This window comes from Hyla sarda, chromosome 1, assembly GCF_029499605.1.
Source record: "Hyla sarda isolate aHylSar1 chromosome 1, aHylSar1.hap1, whole genome shotgun sequence".
In the NCBI taxonomy this organism is placed as follows: domain Eukaryota; kingdom Metazoa; phylum Chordata; class Amphibia; order Anura; family Hylidae; genus Hyla; species Hyla sarda.
The window spans coordinates 480251635-480275942 of record NC_079189.1 but is presented as its reverse complement, the minus strand read 5'-3'; the positions used below and the strand labels follow the sequence as shown (position 1 = coordinate 480275942).

Sequence of the window (24308 nt, the reverse complement as noted above, 5' to 3'; positions counted from 1 at the left end):
AGAGGGGGAATATGCACACTGGAGCCAATGAATTATTATAAACACCCTGGGGCCAATGAGATATTATAAACACACTGGGGCCAATGAATGGAATAATGAATAATGGGTTATTTACGTAGTCTGTCAAAATTCTTACACAATTATTTTTTGCCTTATTCTATTTTAACACAACATTAATTAAAAAATGTAGAGGGTACGCCAGCATGTACGTGTCCTAAAATTAACAGGGTGTGCAGTGTGTATTTTCAACCTAAAAATTTATAGAGTTAATTAATATATATATATATATATATATATATATATATATATATATATAATGACTATAATGTAATTATATTAATATAATATAAATATTTTTTTCTATAATTAACATTAACATTAATGTAGTAGCTTTGTTGCATGATGCAGAACAAGAACAGTTGTTAAAGTGGGTGTTAATATCCTTTTCTGCAGACGTATGCACTTTCTGTAAGCCAGTTAGGACTGGAATACATATGCGACTTTTAAATGGAGATGCAACTTTTTTGCTTCATTAATAGTGACTATCGCATTTGATAAATACATGACCACTGCAAAGTAAAAAAAAAATACTATGTGAGCAGATTTCGGAAATGTGTGTTGGAATAAACAAAAATAAAAAAAGTCACAGCATGTATAGTAAAGTGCACAAGTACATGCAATATTTTTACGCAAAAATAATCTACTAAGGAGCTTGATAAATCTCTTTCATGGTGATTGTTATGTAATTGAAGCCTTCTAAGTGTTCTGATAGCATGACAAAATTGTATTTCTTAGGCTTGTTTCACACTAGCAAATTATTCCGTTTAGCAAGTTCCGTCGCTAGTTCCGTCCTAAAATCAGCTGTCAACGGCAGTAACCAAATCCTATACGTCAGTTAGAAAATCCCATTATTGTCTATTGGATGTTTCTAATATCTGTTTTAATCCGTTATAGTCCGTTATTGATAACAGACGTTATTTTGTGACGGAAGATAGTACGGAAGAAAATAGTTCAGGAATTATTTTCTTCCGTACTATTTTCCGTCACAAAATAACGTCCATTATCAATAACGAACTATAACGGATTAAAACGGATATTAGAAAAATCCCATAGACTATAATAGGATTTTCTAACGGACGTATAGGATTTGGTTACTGACGTTCACAGCTGATTTTAGGATGGAACTAGCAACGGAACTTGCTAAACGGAGAAATTTGCTTGTGTGAAACAAGCCTTAAAGGGGTACTCCAGTGGAAAACTTTTTTTTTTATTAACTGGTGCCAGAAAGTTAAACAGATTTGTAAATTACTTCTATTAAAAAATCTTAATCCTTTTAGAACTTTTTAGCAGCTGTATGCTACAGAGGAAATTCTTTACTTTTTGAATTTCTATTTTGTGTTGTCCTCAGTGCTCTCTGCTAGTGTTGCTCGCGAATATTCGCCATGCAAATTTTATTCGCGAATATCGCATATTCGCAAATTTGCGAATATTCGCGAATATAGCACTATATATTCGTAATTACGAATATTCATTTTTTTTTCACAGTACACATCACAGTGATCACCCCTCTCTGCTTCCAGCTTGTGTGGTGTAAAGAAGGCTCTAATACTACTGTGTGAGACTGGCAAGCGAATTTTCGCATATGCGAAAATTTGCATATGCTAATTTTCGCATATGTAATTTTCGCTTATGCTAATTTTTTATATGCTAATTTTCACATATGTTAATTTTCGCATACGCGAATTTTCGCATATGCGAAAATAAAACGAGAATATTACAAATATGCAAATTTAGTGAATATATGACGAATCAACACTACTCTCTGCTGACACCTTTGTCCGTGTCAGGAACTGTCCAGAGTAGCATAGGTTTGCTATGGGGATTTTCTCCTGCTCTAGACAGTTCCTGATACGGACATCAGGTGTAAGCAGGGAGCACTGTGGACAACACAAAAAAGAAATTAAAAAAATAAAGATTTTCCTCTGTAGCACAGCTACTAACAAGTACTGAAAGGATTAAGATTTTTTAATAGAAGTAATTTACAAATCTGTTTAACTTTCTGGCACCAGTTCATTTAAAAAAAAAAAAAGTTTTCCACGGGAGTACTCCTTTAACTAAACTAAAGGAAAGGTAGAGCTGGATTCCCCCCTAAAAAAATGGAAGCACATAAATTATATGTGCCCCTGAAAGGGTTTGACTGAAAAATACAACTTGTCCCACAAAAAAACAAGAAAAGTTAGCCGTTATATAGCTACGGTGATATAAAAAAAATATGGCACTTGAAATCTTGCAATGGAAAAGATTACTTTAAAGAAAGGATGAGACATATTTTATTGTATAAAAATAAAATGAACTATAGAATGGATCTTAAATAAATAATAAAGTAATATGTCTGCTTACTAATACAGAGTTCTTTCATGCTACCAACTAATAGCCATGTATACAATATTTCCATATAAATTTTAGGTCAGATTTCCTATTAAAGCTTTACAGTTGTGAGTGACATTCGTAGCATTGCTGATGCTGAGCTTTTTAGGTCTTTGGATAAAAATCTCAGTATTGAGCCCATTTTCACACATACGCAGTGTAGTAATGGAAACATGTGACGATATAACAAAGGCTGTGACCTCTCCTGCAGCTCAATGTTTGGAGATTCTGTTATAAAAGGAGCAGTTTTATGTCTTACTCCCTACACTAGGCTTGACATCAAATGCTTGGCCATGAACCACACACAAGAGTGAAGGAATATGCTTAGATGGCTGAGAGGTAGAAAATAATTGTGGCTTAACCCCTTAATGATGCAGGACGTATATTTACTTCCTGCGCCGGCTCCCAATATGTGAAGCGTGCTCAGGGGCTGAGCGTGCTTAAAACCCGGTAGGTCCTGGTTGCTAACAGCAACCAGGACCCACGGCTAATACCGAATTTCCGGTATTAACCTTTTAGACACTGCGATCAAAGTTGATTGTAGCGCCTAAAATGGGAGAAAACTGTTGCTGGTTAGTTCAGTGGGCGGTTAGGGACCGCCGTGGTGAAACCGCAGCATCACAAACAGCTGAGAAAACAGCAGTAGGCTTCTTACCTTGCTTCCCACCATCCCATCGTTGCTCTGCTGCTCCATGCCTGAGATCTAGGCTGGAGCAGCAGAGCATTGATAACACTGATCAATGCTACGCTTTGGCAGAGCATTGATCAGTGTCTACACATCAAGGTATTGCATGTTATAGTCCCTTATGGGGTACTATAACATTGCAAAAAAAAAAAAAGTAAAAAAAAGTTAATAAATGTGTCATGACTGACTGGGGGACAAGGAGAGTGAGCCCTAAGCTGTCCCTAGTGACACTCTCCCTGCCTACTTGCCAAAACACCCTAAGTGGTGATTCGACAACTTGGAGCCGGTCCCTACCTGTGCTACAGTGTAGTGGTATAAAAACAAATTTATACATAGTCAGTCACAAGCCAGAAACAGAAACGAAAAACTATTAGACAACCAGATATACCAGACAGGATACAAATACTAACAGGGCAGAGTCTAAACAGGCAAATGTTTCAAGAACATAGGGCACTGTTCACAAACAGATACAAGTACAATGAACAAAGATCAGATCAACCAAACAGGATATAAATATATAACACTATTCACACTGATAAAAGAAAACCAAACTCTACAACGTAGAGGAACTCAGGTCAGGATACTAGACAGGATATTACTTAAGATACAAAACAGGATATAATTATAAACCAAACTCCACTAAGAGGAGGAACGCAGGACAGGATTCTCACAGTGTGAACACTGACATAGCAGTACAGAAATACAATACTAAAAACCGACTAATGAAACATAGGCTAAAATCTACTAAACAAGACTAATTAACCATGGCTGAAATTAAACTCAGATCAAATAACAAGATATATACAAGGTAAATGCTCAATCAGACATAGTAGCATTATTGCACAAACAGACAAAGAGTATTGCAATAACAGGGCAGAATCTAAACAGGCAAACTTTTCAAGAACATAGGACACTGTTCACAAAAAGATACTAGTACAATGAACAAAGATCAGATCAACCAAAGTCCACCATGGAGCACATATATCTTGTACTAAAACTCAATTCCCCAGAGCCCCATTAAAAGGTCACAGGGATGTCTTGTTACATAAACTCAGAAAACAGATAAAGAAAACCAAATTCTACAACATAGAGGAACTCAGGTCAGGATACTAGACAGGATATTACTCAAGATACAAAACAGGATATAATTCAAAACCAAACTCCACTAAGAGGAGGATTGCAGGACAGGATTCTCACAGTGTGAACACTGACATGGCAGCACAGAAATACAATCCTAAAAACCGACTAATGAAACACAGGCTAAAATCTACTAAACAAGACTAATTAACCATGGCTAAAATTTAATTCAGATCAAATAACAAGATCGATACAAGGTGCTCAAGCAGACATAGTAGCATTATTGCACAGACAAAGAGTATTGCAATAACAGACATCAGAGTATTGCACTCAATAACCAGCACTAAATGCAGAAATCTGGCTTAAATAGACACACCCGAGTTCTCATTCGTTCAGAGCATTAACCATTATCCTATCCAGGGAGAATAGAAATGTCTCGGAAAATTCTAGTGTGTAAATACACACCTAAACAGAAAAATACAAAAATAAATAATTAGACTTTACAAAATGTGATTTAACCCCCTTCCCTAATAAATGTTTGAATCACCCCCCTTTTCCCACTTAAAAAAAATATGTAAATGAAAATAAACATATGTGGTATCGCCACGTGCATAAATGTCCGAACTATAAAAATTTATGTTAATTATACATTATCAATGGTGTACATGTAAAAAAAATTAACTCCAAAATTACGTATTTTTGTCACTTTGTATACCCTAAAAAAAATGTATAAAATGCTGTCAAAAAGTCTGATCAAAACAAAAATGGTACCGATAAAAACTTCTGATCACGGCGCAAAAAATGAGCCTTCATACATGCCTGTATATGGAAAAATAAAGACAGAAAATGACAATTTTACTAATTTTGGTGCATGTAGTTATAATTTTTTTAAAGTAGTAAAATAAAATAAAACCTAAACAAATTAGGTATCCTTGTAATGCATGGACCTACAAATATAAATATATTGTGTAATTTTTGCCAGAAAGTGCACTGCATAGAATTGGAAGCCCCCAAAAGTTACAAAATGGCATCTTTTTCCAATTTTGCCCAACAAATATATTTTTTCTGGTTTCCTCATAAATTTTGTGGTGAAATAATTGATGTCATTATAAAGAACAATTGGTGGCGCAAAAAATAAGCCCCCATATGGGTTTGTAGGTGCAAAATTGAAAGTGTTCTGATTTTTAGAAGGTGATGAGGAAAAAATGAAAATGAAAAAATGGAAAAACCCTGAGGCCTTAAGGGGTTAAAGACAATAAAATAGCAAAAATAAAAAAAATACACTGTGGTTTAGTGACTTTTAAGAATCTGTAATAATAACTTTTTAAGATTTATGGTAATCCATATGTGAATACTAGTGTATAGAACAAGATGCAGGTGCTTAGAAGAGTGGCAGTTAAAGGGTTGTCCACAACCCCTACCTTTTAGAAGTGATCAACTGTAATTTGTGGAAAACTTGTTAGTAAGTGATCAGTTTCCCTGGGGTGCCACCACAGAGTTATGAAGCATTACATAGAGTCCATTCATATCAGTGGCTTGTCTGTGTAAGAAAAGACAAGGAAAGTCATCCACCTGGAAGACTTTCCTTGTCCTGTATTTGGGTACATTCACATGTGCGGATTTACAGTGTATTTTACGCTGCAGATCCGCCGCTGAAGGACCTCAGTATGGTGCCCTTAAATATGCCTGCTCGGAGCGGCAATACGCCGCTCCGAGCAGACACACTGCGATGTGCGAGTTGCCACGCATGCTTGATCAGTGTTATAGGAGGTCGATTGCTCAAGCCTGAATCTCAGGCTTGGAGCAGTCAATCGCCGAACGGACAGGTGAGGGGACCTCCACTCACGTGCTAGCTGATCGGGACATTGCAATTTTATCGCAATGGTCCCAATCAACCCGACTGAGCTGCCGGGAAGCTTTTACTTTCAACTTTGATCACCATGTCTAAAGGGTTAATAGAGCACGGCACAACGATCAGTGCCGCACGCTATTAGCCCAGAATCCTGGCTATCATTAGCCGCCGGAACCAACCCGGTATGATGTGGGGTCACGGAGTGACCCCGCGTTATATACCGGGACCGGGCACAGGGCGTACAGGTACGCCCTGTGTCTTTAAGAGGTTAAAGAAAAACAATCATCCTGTTCACCCACACTAAACCTAATACACTGGGTTATAGTGTGGGTAAACAGGAGTCCGATGAGGGGTTACTGACTGAAATACATACCTTAGGTCTGGAGATTTGTCCCTCCGAAGATCCGTTTCTATATTCTCTAAATTGCACGCTGGTGGCAGGCCCCGTCAGCTCAATTAGCATATTAATTGTCTGTGACTCTGCATCCTAGTGATGTGGAATAGCTGGTCATGTGAGCACATAAGCCAACTGAGCACTCTTGTAACCGATGAATATGAAAATTAAGCCAGTGTGCAATTTAGAGAAGATAGAAGCGGATCTTTGGAGAGACATATCTCCAGACCATATTATAGTCAGTGACCCCTCATCGGATTCCTGTACACCCATACTATAACCCAGTGTATTCGGTTTAGTGTGGGTGAACAGGATGACCATTTTTCTTGAACTTTATTAACTTGTATTGATCACAGCTGTAACATAATAAAAGAAAAGGAATTCAGTAGATTAAGATAGTCACTATAACATCAAGCATTGCACATGGTTGTTTCTATTAACATATTAAGACACTGAAGTTGTACTATACTTACGTTGTCCACAATGAGCTCCAACATAGCCCTTCTGACATCGACACTGATCATCAACACACGTCCCTCCATTCATGCATCGAATGCTACATTGCGAGACTGTGAAATATAATTTAGTCAGAAATTACTTTGCATCATACAACATGCTTCATAATACACTTAAATGTATGGTAGTCGAGTAGTCATCGCTTCATTCATAGTTTAAGTTGGGCCAACGAGGGGTCAAAGTAAATTACTGTATTAAGTCAACTGAAGAAACTTCCAAGCGAATAGTGATTGTGGCGGAGGTGGTAACAATAAGGTGTTCCATTGGACATTTCCATCACCTCTTTTACAGTCTGACAACTTTATCACAAACATGTGTTTTTGTAAACAGTAAAAGCATGCTTTATAACATTTTGGTGCCTTGGCAGCACACCATACAACCTGATGCCTTTTGAAATTTCTTGAAACTACAGGCATATACCTTATTTTCATACATACCTGTTTTAGTTACACAGGCTGGGGAAACTTGACCATTGGAGCATGTGCACATATTTGGACGGGAGCAGAATCCATCCCCACAGCTATTTCTACAAATTGCTATAGAAAAAGAATAAAATAAGAAATGTGAATCTAAATATGAAATTGAAGTAAAAAAACAAACAAACACAAAAACATATATAACAGTCTCTTCAGACATGACATATTGCTTTTATCTTCCAGTAGGTAAAGATGTGTATTGACAAGACTTTTTACATTTTTACTGTCAGTCGGTAAATGCTCTATACACCAAACATAATTTCCATGTTTCTACTCTTCAAATCCTCTTTGACCTGTTTTAGAGTAAAGTAAAAGCCATAATAAGAGGGCTACTGGGAGATATGTTCCATCTAGTAAACTGATGAAGAACAAAAGCTGCTAAACCCGGCTAGAGCAACACAGAAGATCAAACCCTCTGGCCATCATGTAAGGTGATTACTCCGCAGTGGTCCTGATTACCCAAACCAACCAACTGGCAACTGTTGGCTTTGATCGCAGGTTAATTGCCTCGCAGCGGTCATCACTGCTGCAGGCTATTAACTGCTGCCCCTGGCTGTTGATTCCAGCCGGGCGGGCGCCGCTTAGTATGGAGAGGAATAACGTCACAATTCCGCTCTGTAGCTGTCCCCTCCTAGGACTTACCCAATAGGATGAGGACTTTCAGACTATAAGAAACAAAATTCTTTGGTCTGATAAAATCATGATTGTTTTTGGCCTCAATTCTGAGTTTCATTTCTGGTGGAAACTAGGCATTTCTCATTGGCCCAATACTATCCCTAAAGTGAAGCATGGTAATGGCAGCTTCATGTTGTAGGGGTGCTTTTCAGTGGCTGGGACAGGGAGACTGGTCAGGGGAGATATTCTTAATGGAAGCCTGATCCAAAGTGGTGTGGACTTCAAACTGGGCCAAAGATTCACCTTTCAATAAAACAATTACCCTAAGCACACAGCCAAGACAACACAGGAGTGTCTTAGGTGCAACTCTGTGAATGCCCTTGAGCGGCCAATCTGCAGAGGTGAATGGCAGAAAATCCCCAAATCCAGGTGTGCAACTCTTGCTGCGTCATACCCAAGAAAACTGGAGGCTGTAATCACTGCTTCAACTAAATACTCTGTAAAGGGTCTGAATACTTATGTCAATGCAATATTATAGTTATTTCTTTTCAATGAACTAGCAAAGATTCCTAACATTCAGTTTTCACATCTGTTTTGTGTAGAATGATTGGGGAAAAACAGGTGAAAGGGTCTAAAAACTTTCAGAAGTTTGATGGTTTCAGATTTACTGTGCTTTGGCTTGCACATACACTATACTATCACTGCACATATATTTGCATTCAGCCTTAGTAGTCCCTTAGCGACATTAAAAGGTACAATATTATTAGTCACCTTGGTCTGGAACATATCAAACCATGATGAACCCGTAAATACTGTCAAAGCTGACCTGAAGAAGTCCGTCTATACCTGATATGGAATGTTCCATCTAACCTTAGATAAACAAAGTGTCTGTATATAATAACTTTACATCAGAGTATAGTTTGTGATACAGCGATTCTGTAACAAAAAGAATTACCAAAAACAATATATTAGGGGGAATTTATCATTTTTGTCTGTGGTAGACGGGTTTTACAGTCAATACATTTCTGACAAGTTTCAAATTTATAAAATGGCACAGAGCATGTGATAAATTTGTCTGAGCAATACACAGCTAGGAGAAATTACCTTAGCCCAGTCAATTTCCATAGTGTCTGTGTTATGTGCTGTGTGTTTCTGTATTGCATTGCTGACCCCCTATAATATCAATACTGTGCAATACTGTCTACCATTAGGTATCATTTGACTTTATATTAGTGGAAAGATCTGCTAAACTATACATTTCCTGATCTCCTTCAATTTATGGCAATATTTAACCTCTTAAGGACCCAGGGCGTATGGATACGCCCTCACACCCTGGGCCTTAAGGACCCAGGGCGTATCCATACGCCCTGGCGTTTTCCGGTCTCTGCCGCGCGCCGGGCAGAGATCGGAACTGGATGCCTGCTGAAATCCTTCAGCAGGCATCCAGGGCAAACGCCGAGGGGGGCCATGTAGGCCAAATCGCAAGGGAAATCGCCCTTGCGATCTGCGGCGATACCGGGCTGATCGGGTCTCTGGGACCCGACCGCCCAGTAATTTTGCATGATCCCGGCTGTCACAGACAGCCAGGACCATGCTGAAGTATAGGAGCGAGGTGGCAAACAGGCTACCTCCTCCTATACCCTGCAATCTGTCGGTTAGTTAACCGACCAATCGCAGGAGGGGGGCGGTTACTTCCTCCCGTCCTGCCCGGCCCCTGGAAGTCCGAAGAGGACGGGAGGAAGACCGGAGGACGCGGCGGGGGACGGGGGAGTGCTGGAGCCCAGCCCCGGTACTTACCTCGTCCCTGAAGACCTGGATCCCTGCGATGAAGACGGCGGCGGCGACAGGTGAGTAGATCTTCAGCCGCGGTCGGGCCCTTTACAGCAATGCACGTCGCCGTAAAGCGACATGCATTGCTGTAATGGGACCCTGTAAACTACAACTCCCAGCATGCCCAGACAGCCCTTGGCGTCTGGGCATGCTGGGAGTTGCAGTTTTGCAACATCTGGAGGTCCACAGTTTGGAGACCACTGTGCCCTTCCAGATATTGCAAAACTACACATCCTCAGCATGCCCTTACTGTCCAGGCATGCTGGGAGTTGTAGTTCTGTAACATCTGGCCCTTCAGATGTTGCATAACTACAACTCCCAGCATGCCTGGACAGTTTTGGCATACTGGGAGTTGTAGTATTGCAACATCTGGAAGGGCACAGATTGAGAACCGCTGTATTAGTGGTCTGCAAACTGTAGTCCTCCAGATGTTGCAAAACTACAACTCCAAGCATGCTGGGAGTTGTAGTTCGGCAACATCTGGCTCTAAAGATGTTGCCGAACTACTACTCCCAGCATGCCTGAGAATGTTTGGGAGTTGTGGTTTTGCAACAGCTGGAGGCACACTGGTTGGGAAACATTGTCTGTTTCCTAACTCAGTGTTTCCAAACCCGTGTGCCTCCAGCTGTTGCAAAACTATAACTACCAGCATGCACTGATAGACTGTGCATGCTGGGAGTTGTAGTTTTGCAACAGCTGGAGGTCCCCCCCTGTGAATGTACAGGATACATTCACATGGGCTGGGGCTTACAGTGAGTATCAGGCTGCAAGTTTGCGATGCAGCAAATTTTGCGTGGCAGCTCAAACTCGCAGCGGGAAACTCGCTGTAACCCCCCGCCCATGTGACTGTACCCTAAAAACACTACACTACACTACACTACACTAACACAAAATAAAATAAAAAGTAAAAAACACTACATATACACATACCCCTACAAAGCCCCCCTCCCCAATAAAAATGAAAAACGTCTGGTACACCACTGTTTCCAAAATGGAGCCTCCAGCTGTTGCAAAACAACAACTCCCAGTATTGCTTGACAGCCGTTGACTGTCCAAGCATGCTGGGAGTTTTGCAACAGCTGGAGGCACCCTGTTTGGGAATCACTGGCGTAGAATACCCCTATGTCCACCCCTATGCAAATCTCTAATTCAGGCCTCAAATGCGCATGGCGCTCTCTCACTTTGGAGCCCTGTCGTATTTCAAGGCAACAGTTTAGGGCCACATATGGGGTATCGCCGTACTCGGGAGAAATTGCCTAACAAATTTTGGGGGGGCTTTTTCTCCTTTCACCCCTTATGAAAATGTGAAGTTGGGGTCTACACCAGCATGTTAGTGTAAAAAAATAAATTTTTTACACTAACATGCTGGTGTTGCCCTATACTTTTCATTTTGACAAGAGGTAAAAGGGAAAAAAAGCCCCCCAAAATTTGTAATGCAATCTCCCGACTACGGAGATACCCCATATGTGGGCGCAAAGTGCTCTGGGGGCGCACAACAAGGCCCAGAAGGGAGAGTGCACCATGTACATTTGAGGTGATTTGCACAGGGGTGGCTGATTGTTACAGCGGTTTTGACAAATGCAAAAAAAATAAATCCCCACATATGACCCCATTTCGGAAACTAAACCCCTCACGGAATGTAATGAGGGGTGCAGTGAGAATTTACACCCCACAGGTGTCTGACAGATCTTTGGAACAGTGGGCTGTGCAAATTAAAAATGTTGTACAGACCACTGTTCCAAAGATCTGACAGACACCAGTGGGGGTAAATGCTCACTGTACCCCTTGTTACGTTCCTCAAGGGGTCTAGTTTCCAAAATGGTATTCCATGTGGGGGTTATTTTGCTGTCCTGGCACCATAGGGGCTTCCTAAATGCGACATGCCCCCCGAGCAAAATTTGCTCTCAAAAAGCCAAATATGACTCCTTCTCTTCTGAGCATTGTAGATCGCTCGTAGTGCACTTCAGGTCAACTTATGAGGTACCTCCATACTCAGAAGAGATGGGGTTTCAAATTTTCGAGGGTATTTTTTGCTATTAACCCTTGCAAAAATGTGAAATTTGGGGGGAAACACCCATTTTAATGAAATTTTTTTTTTACGTATGCAAAAGTCGTGAAACCCCTGTGGGGTATTAAGGCTCACTTTATTCCTTGTTACGTTCCTCAAGGGGTCTAGTTTCCAAAATGGTATGCCATGTGGTTTTTTTTTTGCTCTCCTGGCACCATAGGGGCTTTCTAAATGGGACATGCCCCCGAGCAAAATTTGCTCTCAAAAAGCCAAATATGACTCCTTCTCTACTGAGCATTGTAGTTCGCCCATAGTGCACTTCAGGTCAACTTGTGGGGTACCTCCATACTCAGAAGAGATGGGGTTACAAATTTTGTGGGGTATTTTCTGCTATTAACCCTTGCAAAAATGTGAAATTTGGGGGTAAACACACATTTTAGTGAAATTTTATTTTATTTTTTTACATATGCAAAAGTCGTGAAACACATGTGGGGTATTAAGGCTCACTTAATTCCTTTTTACGTTCCTCAAGGGGTCTTGTTTCCAAAATGGTATGACATGTGTTTTTGTTTTTGCTGTTCTGGCACCATAGGGGCTTCCTAAATGCAACATGCCCCCCAAAAACCATTTCAGAAAAACGTACTCTCCAAAATCCCCTTGTCTCTCCTTCGGTTCTGAGCCCTCTTCATGCCCCCACCGAACACTTTACATAGACATATGAGGTATGTGCTTACTCTAGAGAAATTGGGCTACAAATATAAGTATACATTTTCTCCTTTTACCCCTTGTAAAAATTAAAAAATTGGGTCTACAAGAACATGCGAGTGTAAAAAATGAAGATTGTGAATTTTCTCCTTCACTTTCCTGCTATTCCTATGAAACACCTAAATGGTTAAAAGGCTGATAAAATATCATTTTGTATACTTTGGGGGGTGCAGTTTTTATAATGGGGTCATTTGTGGGGTATTTCTAAGATGAAGACCCTTCAAATCCACTTCAAACCTGAACTGGTCCCTGAAAAATAGTGAGTTTGGAAATTTTGTGAAAAATTGGAAAATTGCTCCTGAACTTTGAAGCCCTCTGGTGTCTTCCAAAAGTAAAAACTTGTCAATTTTATGATGCAAACATAAAGTAGACATATTGAAAATGTGAAAAAAAAATAAAAATATTTTGAATATCCATTTTCCTTACAAGCAGTGAGCTTCAAAGTTAGAAAAATGCTAAATTTTAAAAATTTTCATAAAATTTTCACATTTTTCACCAAGAAAGGATGCAAGTTACAATTTTTTTTTACCACTATGTTAAAGTAGAATATGTCACGAAAAAACTATCTCGGAATCAGAATGATAACTAAAAGCATTCCAGAGTAATTAATGTTTAAAATGACAGTGGTCAGATGTTCAAAAAATGGCCTGGTCCTAAGGTGTAAAATGGCTGGGTCCTTAAGAGGTTAATGGATTTATGCAGCTGGGGAGGCAGTTTTTACAGAAACAAATTTAAGCCGCACAGTCCTTCCCCAGGATGCAACAATTGTTGGTTCAGAAACATTGTGTAGTAGAACTTTATTATGTTACTGCCCCTTATGCATTGCTATTAGTTTTCATTGCCGGCTGGAAGTTGTAGTTCTGCACTAGCTACAGATTTCAGATCACTTCACTATAGCAGTGCATTCAATACAGCAACACAGGGCCATAGCTGATCACTTTATAAATATCTTTCAATTTATTTAAAAAGTAAGCCCTTTCTCAGTGTTTTTACATACAGGAAAGCAGAGATTGACACCTTTCATGTGATGGAAACATATTGGACGTGCAGAAAACAGCATTTTCAGACAACACAATTTTGGTTCATCCCTAGTAGTAGACTTTAAAAAGCACTCAACTTCCTGTCTAGTGTAAATCCTATTACAGGCTTCCTACTCTCCTACTTACACTAGTCTCTGAGCTGAGATAGGTGGGAGTCAGTGGACTCTGCTGATTCCATAGTCATAACACGAAATGGTTCATTATCTCTACTTCAACTATATGACTATCTAAAGAAACTGGCTAGAAATCTGAGTTTTTTATATTTCTATATGTATCAGTCACGAATAGCACTCCCGCCTATAATGGGTTAACCTAGGGGTGGGATTTCACTCCTAGAGAAGGCTCTGTCTCCCCGTGTGGAGTCTTGAGGGGGGAGTTATAGGCGGGTATCGGAGAGCTCTCGTGATGTAAGGCACACTGGCGTGCTCACTAGCGCGCAGTCCTGGCAACACAGCGGTAACATTGCCACTTCAGAGTCCGAATACCGGTCCTTCACTGTAAGTATACTCGGGATTAACATGATAAAAAAGCGGAGTTACCATAAGTAAATCACTAGCCTAACCAGTCTACCTATGATATGCTTTGCTGTAGGTAGCGTCAATATCTAGATGCTCCCGGGGGTCATGTGAGTAGCTACAGAGTAATATATAGATCTTGTGCACCATCAATGGGGTAAGCAGAATCACCTGAAAGTGGCAACTCTTTCTCTCCCCTCTTTCTTACACAGGTCCACGGCTACTCCATAACCCCAAACTGATAATATATGTGTCAGGATTCGGCCGGCTGGAGGTGGATCCTCTGTGTCAGAGAGGGATTGGCGTGGAGCGTGCCGGCGGACCAGTTCTAAGTTGCTACTGGTATTCACCAGAGCCCGCCGCAAAGCAGGATGGTCTTGCAGCGGCGGTAGCAACCAGGTCGTATCCACCGGCAACGGCTCAACCTCTCTGACTGCTGAGATAGGCATGGTACAAGGGATTAGGCAAGAGCAAGGTCGGACGTAGCAGAAGGTCAGGGCAGGCCGCAAGGATCGTAGTCAGAGGCAACGGCAAGAGGTCAGGAACACTGGCTTGGGATACACAAGGAACGCTTTCTCAAGGCACAATGGCAACAAGATCCGGCAAGGAAGTGAAGGGGAAGTGAGGTTAAATAGACAGGGATCAGATGGAGGCTAATTAGACAGATTGGGCCAGGCACCAATCATTGGTGCACTGGCCCTTTAAATCTTAAAGAGCCGCCGCGCGCGCCGGGACAGCACAGACGGGGAACGAGTCTGGTAAGCGGGCCGGGATGCGAATCGCGAGCGGGCGCGTCCCGCATTGCGGATCGCATCACGGATCGCATCACGGCTAGGGACATTATCACAGCGCTCCCGGTCAGCGGGTCTGACCGGGGCGCTGCGAACAGGAGAGCGCTGCGAGCACTCCGGGGAGGAGCGGGAACCCGGACCGCTTGGCGTAACAGTACCCCCCCCCCTTGGGTCTCCCCCTCTTTTTGGAACCTGAAAATTTGTGAATTAGGTCCTTGTCGAGAATGTTATCCTCGGGTACCCATGACCTCTCCTCAGGGCCGCAATTCTCCCAATCTACAAGAATTTTTTTTTTTACCTCTGAGCGTCTTAGACGCGAGAATTTCTTTAACGGAGAAGACATCTGAGGACCCAGAGACAGGAGTAGGAGCAACAACCTTGGGAGAGAAGCGGTTAAGGATAAGCGGTTTAAGGAGAGAGACATGAAAAGCGTTAGGAATACGGAGAGAAGGGGAAAGAAGGAGTTTGTAGGAAACAGGATTGATTTGGCACTTGATTTTAAAGGGTCCAAGATAACGTGATCCCAGTTTATAACTGGGGACACGGAAGCGGATATACTTGGCGGAGAGCCACACTTTGTCTCCAGGAACAAAGACAGGAGGAGTTCTTCTTTTTTTGTCGGCATGCTTCTTCATCCGGGATGAGGCCTGTATGAGGGATTTTTGAGTCTCTTTCCAGATGGTGGAGAAGTCCCGGGAAACCTCATCAACAGCGGGCAAACCAGAAGGCGTGGGAGTGGGGAGGGGGGGAAGAGGGTGAAGCTTGGCACAGGGCAGAGTGTTACCAGGACGGGGGCTATGAGGAGGAGACACAGCATAGTCCTGATAGGCCTTGGGGAGACCAGGTAAAGGAGGAGACACTGAGGTTTGACTGACGGGACTGGGAGTAGACGTGAGGCATTTTTTGTGGCAAGAAGCACCCCAGCTCTTGATCTCCCCGTTGGTCCAGTCAAGGGTAGGAGAGTGGCGTTGGAGCCATGGCAGACCGAGGAGGACTTCAGAGGTGCAGTTGGGCAAGACAAAAAGTTAAATTTTTTCGTGATGCAGTCCAATGCTCATGAGCAGGGGTTCTGTGCGGTAACGCACAGTGCAGTCCAATATTACTCCGTTGACCAAGGAAATGTAGAGCGGCTTGGCGAGACGGGTCACAGGGACGTTGAACTTATTAACAAAAGAGGCCAAAATGAAATTTCCCACAGAACCAGAGTCCAAGAAGGCCACAGCTGAGAAGGAGGAGTTGGCAGAAGTAGAAATCCGTACGGGCATAGTGAGACGTGGAGAAGCAGACTTCAGACCAAGAGACGCCACTCCCACGTGAGCTGGGTGCGTGCATGCGTTTCCCAGACGTGGAGGACGAATAGGGCAATCCACCAAGAAATGTTCGGTACTAGCGCAGTACATACATAAATTTTTATCTCTGCGGCGAGTCCTCTCCTCATGGGTCAGGCGAGACCAATCCACTTGCATAGCCTTCTCGGCGGGAGGCACAGGGGTAGATTGCAAAGGATACTGTGAGAGAGGTGCCCAGAGCGGTGTGGCCCATGACAGGGCCTTCCCAGACAGGAGACCACGGCAGAGTCTAGAGTCCCCATCAAATTTGTCCGGCAGGGACAAGCGGAGGTTAGGAGCGGCCGCTCGCTGCGGAGGAGGTGCAGGAGCTGGCGGAGATGGTTGTTGCTGTAGCTGTGACTGAAGTTGCTGTAGCATGGCGGTCAACTGCGACAGCTGGTGACCTTGTTGGGCGATCAGTTGGGATTGCTGGGCGACCACCGTGAATATGTCAGCGAGGCTTGGCAGCGGCACCTCAGCGGAATCCATGGCCGGATCTACTGTCAGGATTCGGCCGGCTGGAGGTGGATCCTCTGTGTCAGAGAGGGATTGGCGTGGACCGTGCCGGCGGACTGGTTCTAAGTTGCTACTGGTATTCACCAGAGCCCGCCGCAAAGCGGGATGGTCTTGCAGCGGCGGTAGCAACCAGGTCGTATCCACCGGCAACGGCTCAACCTCTCTGACTGCTGAGATAGGCGTGGTACAAGGGATTAGGCAAGAGCAAGGTCGACGTAGCAGAAGGTCAGGGCAGGCAGCAAGGATCGTAGTCAGGGGCAACGGCAAGAGGTCAGGAACACTGGCTTGGGATACACAAGGAACGCTTTCTCAAGGCACAATGGCAACAAGATCTGGCAAGGAAGTAAAGGGGAAGTGAGGTTAAATAGACAGGGAGCAGGTGGAGGCTAATTAGACAGATTGGGCCAGGCACCAATCATTGGTGCACTGGCCCTTTAAATCTTAAAGAGTCGGCGCGCGCGCACCCTAGGGAGCGGGGCCGCACGCGCCGGGACAGCACAGACGGGGAACGAGTCTGGTAAGCGGGCCGGGATGCGAATCGCGAGCCGGCGCATCTCACATCGCGGATCGCATCATGGCTAGGGACATTATCGCAGCGCTCCCGTTCCCGGTCCTGACCGGGGTGCTGCGAACAGGAGAGCGCTGCGAGCGCTCCGGGGAGGAGCGGGAACCCGGAGTGCTCGGCGTAACAATATGTACTAGAGGGAGCAGAAGAGATGGCGCTACTGATATGAATACTTTGATGGATTTAGGGGTCCATCAATATATAATGACCTGATAAATGTTATTTGATACATGTGATAAATATCTGGTGTAAAAAAGAACATAACAAAACACATTCTAACACAGGTCCCTATATGTTTCCCATATGTTTTATATTTGATATATTTTTGCCTAAATGCTTGCAGAAACGCATCGGGATTGGGAATCATGTGTGAATTATACATGCGTTAGTGATCTGTGCAAATGGTCAGCTGACTGTTTGACACATTTTTGGTTGACCCCTATTGTAATGTTTTGGGATGCTAAATGAGGGCCAGTGGCAGCTAACTGTTCCTAGGTGGACTATATAGTGTATTTACATATATCTTCATATCTTGGTATCAACATAATTATTATTTGGTGTATTTTAACCATTGTAAGTAAAAGTTTACTTTTAGAAGCACCTTTCCTTCCCTAGTGGGATCTCTATATTCATATGATTAATTTAAGGGGCTTTTTTGTATTATTTGGGCATACGTGTAGCCTATTTATTCTGTACACGCTATTTACTACTTACTACTTAATATGGTTTTTATGTCCTAAAGAAGATATTCATTGCTAAAAAATGTATGCCTTATCCGCAAGATAACTGATAAATGTCTGATCGCGAGGGGTGTGGGGAGTCCGACCGCCGGGACTCCCAGTGATCTCCCATACGGGGCCTGCCTCAGCCCCAGTTCTGCTCTGCTAGAGCACATTTCATTCCCAGCACATCAGCTGGTGGAAACACGCCCCCTCCATTCCTCTCTATAAGAGAGGCGGAGATACAGGAATGCTCCCTTTATTGGAGCACAGTGTTCTTGTGAACTTAATGTCACAGACTAATTAATATGTAAATAGTGTAAACCAAAAATCGTATCACAGCAAGACAAACCACTAAAATCCAAAAGCAAAAAGAAGGACCAATACTAATAAACCAATATAGTGGTTATCTACCACCAAAAAGAACACAATTGATCAAAGCACTGACATGATGTGACATGCTTAAATCAAAGCAAACAATACATTGTAATGAACATGCTCCAATGTTTTGGAGACTTACACATAGGCAGAGTCCAGGATAACCAATCTCTAAAGGAAAGATACAGAGGAGGGAGGAGGACCTACGGGAGCATCGACCTATGGATGTGTGGTCATTGTCTGCTGTCCCTTACCTTGTGGTCCCTGATTCTACACCTATGCCTAGGCGGAGTAGACTTCTTTAGAAGGATGGCCCCGCTCTGTAACCTACCCCTCACTCTACTATGCTTGCCCTAGCTCAGACACAGATAGGGGGCTCTCTGTCTGACTAGAATGTTCTGCCTACCTGGGTTGGATAGGAGAAGGGAGGGCAGACCTATTGTCAATTATCATTTGAGACAGGACAATATCTTAGGGTCCGTAGGAATTGTTCCTCGGACAAAGTTTTTTTTATCAAGAGGCCAACAAATTACGTGAACGATTCCATCAGCGGGGATACCCCGATGCCGTCTTAACATCGGCCTTTAAACATGCACAGAGCCAATGTTGGGATGAGTTATTGGTACCACGAGTACGGGAACAGAATGATTCTGTTACCAGAATCATTGCTACCTATGATGATCATTCAACTCTGATTTATGACATCTTACAAAAACACTGGTTGATTCTACAAACAGATCCACTCCTGGAAAAAGTTATATCTTTATGGCCATTAATTACATATTATAAAGGCTGGAGCCTTCAGGACCGTTTGGTCCACAGCCACTACACAGGCCCCATTCCATCAGGGTCTTGGTTGGAATGACGAATCTGTGGTAATTTCCCCTGTAGTGGCTGTCGTGCTTGCCCCTTTATGATGTGGACCAAAGTGGTCATCAGTTCATCTACAGGTGAGAGATATGACATCAGAGACTTTGGTAATTGCCACACCAAGGGATTGGTATACCTGTGCCAGTGTAGTTGTCCCTTCGACTACATTGGCAAAACAGTAAGAGAATTCCGGAGACGGATCTGTGAGCATATCAATCATGTGAAACATAATCACACCACTCCAGTGTCCAGACACGTGCATGAGAGACATAATGGGGACCCCAAACATCTAAAATTCTCAATCCTGGAAGTCTTGCCCCTGTTGCCACGTGGGGACAATTTTAATAAACATCTTCTTCAGAAAGAAAATAGATGGATTTATCAGTTCAAATCAACTACCCCCCCCCCCCCCCCCCCGAGGCTTGAATGAGGTTCTCTCATTTGCCTGTTTCATTTAATAGTCTAGGTTCCTACTTACTTATTTAGTTTACCACTCTAAATCTCAACCATTGACCTTACGCTAGGGACCCATTCCATTGCTGGGTTATGATCAGATGTTCCCATGCATACATCTGGGTCCAGGTAGTACCAAATATCCAGTCTGGATATTGGCACAAGAATGTGCGCCTTCCAGTGTATCTTTCTGACCAATTGGGTCAGAAACTGTAGAACCATTGTTGACTTGAATTTTTATTGTTGTCCCTATAGATCAGTTATTCATTTATTTATCAAATAATCTATATATCCACAGGTTACATTAGCATTATCCCCAGCATATACCAATAGACTGGGTAACTCATTACTGAATTAGTCACCATAACTCCCAGGTGAGATTTGTCCTCCCTCACAGTTTTTATCGAAGAATATCGATAATTGGGGGATTCTTGGATCTTTTTCTGCTCCCCGATTATTAATAAAGTAATGATGGCTCCTGATATATTTGGATAAGTTGACCGAAAAATTATATTTTTATAAATCCGAACATGTTACTTAAATAATTAGATGGTTGTATATGTATTTTTTATTGGGTATATTTTTTGACCCTTTTCGTTTGGGTATTATTCCTTTAAATCGATATACTGCAACATCTTTTGATTCACAATACACCTACTTTAATCTACCAGTAATGGGCATTATGACAGCAGAGCGTGTATATCGTCTGACGGACATCTATGTTCAGTATGTCACATGCATCTCATGTGTGGGATTTGCACAGGCGCAGAGCTATGGATCATGGACTTACCTAGCTGGACTGTTTCCAGTTCTTCTGCCATGCACACGCATAGAATTATCTATGCGGGCACAGCGATACAATCCTCGTATGTAACTAATGATCGGATGCGCGCCTACCGCGCATGCGCTGGACATCGCTCTGTTAATCATTGGAGCCATTGGAGGCGTGCGCACTGCGCATGCATCCGATATCCGATACATGCACATACTGCTCAGACGTCCGACATTCGGGAATGCGCAAATGAATGTGCATCCTCTGTCCCAGCAACCACACAGTTGCCGGTGATTTATTATAATTACTTTCCATGCCTCCATCAGGTCAGTATGCACACTTAGTTTTACGTTTCATCTTCTGAATGGTGTGACTGAGTATCACTCATTCAGCACACTCGGTCTTGATTGGCTGGATCTGACCCGGGAAGCACATTTAAAGGGAGCAGGCTCTCATTGCAGACAATACCATCAGACAGCATCATTTCCATCTCCACCAGCCATCCTTGCAGCAACCAAATGCCATGATGCCTTCATCTGCCCCCCATCGTCCCCTGATGATTGGGGCAAGAAATGCGCTGGGACGTTTTTGAGCTACCTGTCAACCTTGCTTTGAGTCCAGATGAGTATTTCTAACTTGTACTGAATAATGCCTTTATATTCATTATCACAAGAGGTTACAAACTGAGGCATTCTTGAATCCCATGCATCATAGGATACATCCCTCTATTATTATTTTTCTGTCTTACAGTAAATATAAATGTTAGCATATTTTTTTTTTTTGGGATGTGTCTATGAGAAATAACATATCTCTGCCAATGTATTGATATAACATGGTGTTTTTTGTTCATTTATACATCATAACCAATTTAAAGGATTTGTTGTGGTTTTGCGCTACTAATCATTCATTGGAATTTGGTTTATGGAGCTAAACGCATGAATGACTCATAGAATCCATATTGCATTGCAAACCTTTAAGAGGCATTTTTCAGCATCTTCAGAGTATTTCTATAAGAAATGTGTTACATTTATCTAAGAAGTAATCCAATCACAGTAAATTTACATTTTTTTTACATGTGCTCCCATAGACAAACCCCAGGCTGCCACTGTCTCAAATGATTATTGACAAAAGGTCTGCCCTCCTTTCTCCTATCCAACCCAGGTAGGCAGCACCTTCTAGTGAGACAGAGAGCCCCCTATCTGTGTCTGAGCTTGGGCAAGCATAGCAGAGTGAGGGGTAGGTTCCAGAGCAGGGCTGTCCTTCTAAGGACCTCTACTCCGGCTAGGCATAGGGGTAGAATCAGGGACCACAAGGTAAGAGACAGCAGACAGTGGCCACACATCCATAGGCCAATGCTCCCCTAGCTCCTCTCCCCCTCCTCCTACGTTATTCCCCGTATCTTTCCTTTAGAGATTGGTTATCCTGGACTCTGTATATATGTAAGTCTCCAAAACATTGGAGCATGTTCATTACAACGTATTGTTTGCTTTGATTTAAGCACGTCACATCATGTCAGTTGTCAATATCAATTGTGTTCTTTTTGGTGGTAGATAACCACTATATTGGTTTATTAGTATTGGTCCTTCTTTTTGCTTTTGGATTTTAGTGGTTTGTATTAAAAGTTACATTTTAGTGTCTTGCTGTGACACGATTCGTGAGAACTTAGCCTAAAAAGTAAAAACCATATTAGCAGAAAGATAAATATCTCCAGAGTGGCTGCACCGATTTTCATCTGGTAAGAAGCGTTTGAACCAGTTTTACCAACACTATTAACCTGGTTAGTTGTCCTGCTGTCCATCAGCTATTAAAAACATATTATTCACTGCCTAACAACAGTGTTTATATTACTGCCAATGCATGTGTTTGCTTTGCTTTAAATAGTTATTTTTAAGCCATAGGTTTTCTAAAATACTGTCTGCTGGACATAACACATTATGTTTATTTAAAAAGCTATATGTTTAAAAAGCTGGAATCATTACAAATATAATGTTAATGTTTCCAGTATAAATTCTAAAGCAATTATATAAACAGTCAAGCTTGATTTGGACTCCCCAAACAAATCCGATATGATATGGTCGTAGTATTTATATTTCCCTTAAAGGAGTGGCTCACAGGATGCACTAGAGTCTTGAAGACCCTGAAGACTTTAACTCTAGACTTACATGTTTCTTTTTGTTTCTTTTTAAGTAAAGTTCAGTCATACATGATTCCCTTCAGCCATTATCAAGGATTTTTCATCCAGGGTTTTAAACTTAGGTAGGGCATGCCTATTGAAGGTTTCCCACATTGGGAATTCCAAGGGTGTTGCCATCTAGGACTGACTGCTTGCCTCTGCTCTATTACAAAATGACATCCCCAAAAATGCTGCCACATTGGCAAGAGGGTGAGCTGTATCTAATAATTTAATTACCAGATTATATTGCAAAAAAGAGTCTTTGATCAACTGCACAAGGAAACAGTAGACTCAGTAGAACCATGGCCAGCATTAAACAAAGACAGACTCCCTTATCACAATGATATCTGATTCACTCTGAATGTGGACCAGTTCAGTTGTAAAGTGGATTTGAGGGGCCTTCATATTAGAAATACCCCATAAATGACCCCATTATAAAAACTGCACCCCTCAAAGTATTCAAAATGACATTCAGTAAAAAAAAAAAAAAGTTGGTTTTGTGTAAACTTTTATAATATTATAAAGAATAAAAAAATAAAAAAAATTACATTCAGTAAATGTGTTGTTAACCCTTTAGGTGTTTCACAGGAATAGCAGCAAAGTGAAGGAGAAAATTCAAAATCTTCATTTTTTACACTCGCATGTTCTTATAGACCCAGTTTTTGAAGAGATACATCACCCTAAAATTTGTAACCCAATTTCTCTTGAGTAAGGAAATATCTCATATGTGTATGTCAAGTGCTCTGTGGGTCCTCTAGAGGGCTCAGAAGAGAAGGAGCGACAATGGGATTTTGGAGAGTGAGTTTTTCTGAAATGGTTTTTGGGGGGCATGTCACATTGAGGAAGCCCCTATGGTGCCAGAATAGGAAAAAGAAAAACCCACATGGCATACTATTTTGGAAACTACACACCTCAAGGAACGTAACAAGACTTTTCGTTAAAGTCGGATGTGTAAATGAAAAAAAAAAAAAATTCACTAAAATGCAGGTTTTCCCCCAAATTTTACTTTTTTTCAAGGGGTAATAGGAGAAAATTCTCCCCAAAACTTGTAACCCCATTACTTCTGAGTATGTAAATACCTCATGTATGGACGTCAAGTGCTCTGCTGGCGCACTACAAAGCTCAGATGAGATGGAGCGCCATTGAGCTTTTGGAGAGAGAATTTGGTTGGAATAGAAGTCGGGGGCCTTGTGTGTTTACAAAGCCCCCCATGGTGCCAGAACAGTGGACCCCCCCCCCCCCCCCACACACACACACACACACATGTGACATGTGATTACATTCTGTGAGGGGTGTAGTTTCTAAAATTTTTTTTCATTTTCCCATCCAACTTTAATGAAATTTTGTCAAACACCTGTGGGGTGTTAAGGCTCACTATACCCCTTGTTACATTCCGTGAGGGGTGTAGTTTCCAAAATGGGGTCACACGTGCGTATTTATTCTTTTGCGTTTATGTCAGAACCACTGTAAAATCAGCCACCACTGTGCAAATCACCAATTTAGTCCTCAAATGTACATAGTGCGCTGTCACTCCTGAGCCTTG

At 42.1% G+C, this 24308-nt stretch overlaps 1 protein-coding gene across 1 annotated transcript in view; it reads right to left on the bottom strand.

The window, feature by feature from the left end:
* The window catches only part of FBN2 (fibrillin 2), a 230049-nt gene that overhangs the window by 194860 nt on the left and 10881 nt on the right, over nucleotides 1-24308 (bottom strand). The window contains exons 3-4 of the mRNA XM_056537296.1: nucleotides 7389-7487; nucleotides 6909-7004 (exon numbers count right to left, since the gene is read on the bottom strand). Coding sequence (XP_056393271.1) covers nucleotides 6909-7004; nucleotides 7389-7487 — 195 coding nt within the window. The remainder of the gene's footprint in view (nucleotides 1-6908; nucleotides 7005-7388; nucleotides 7488-24308) is intronic.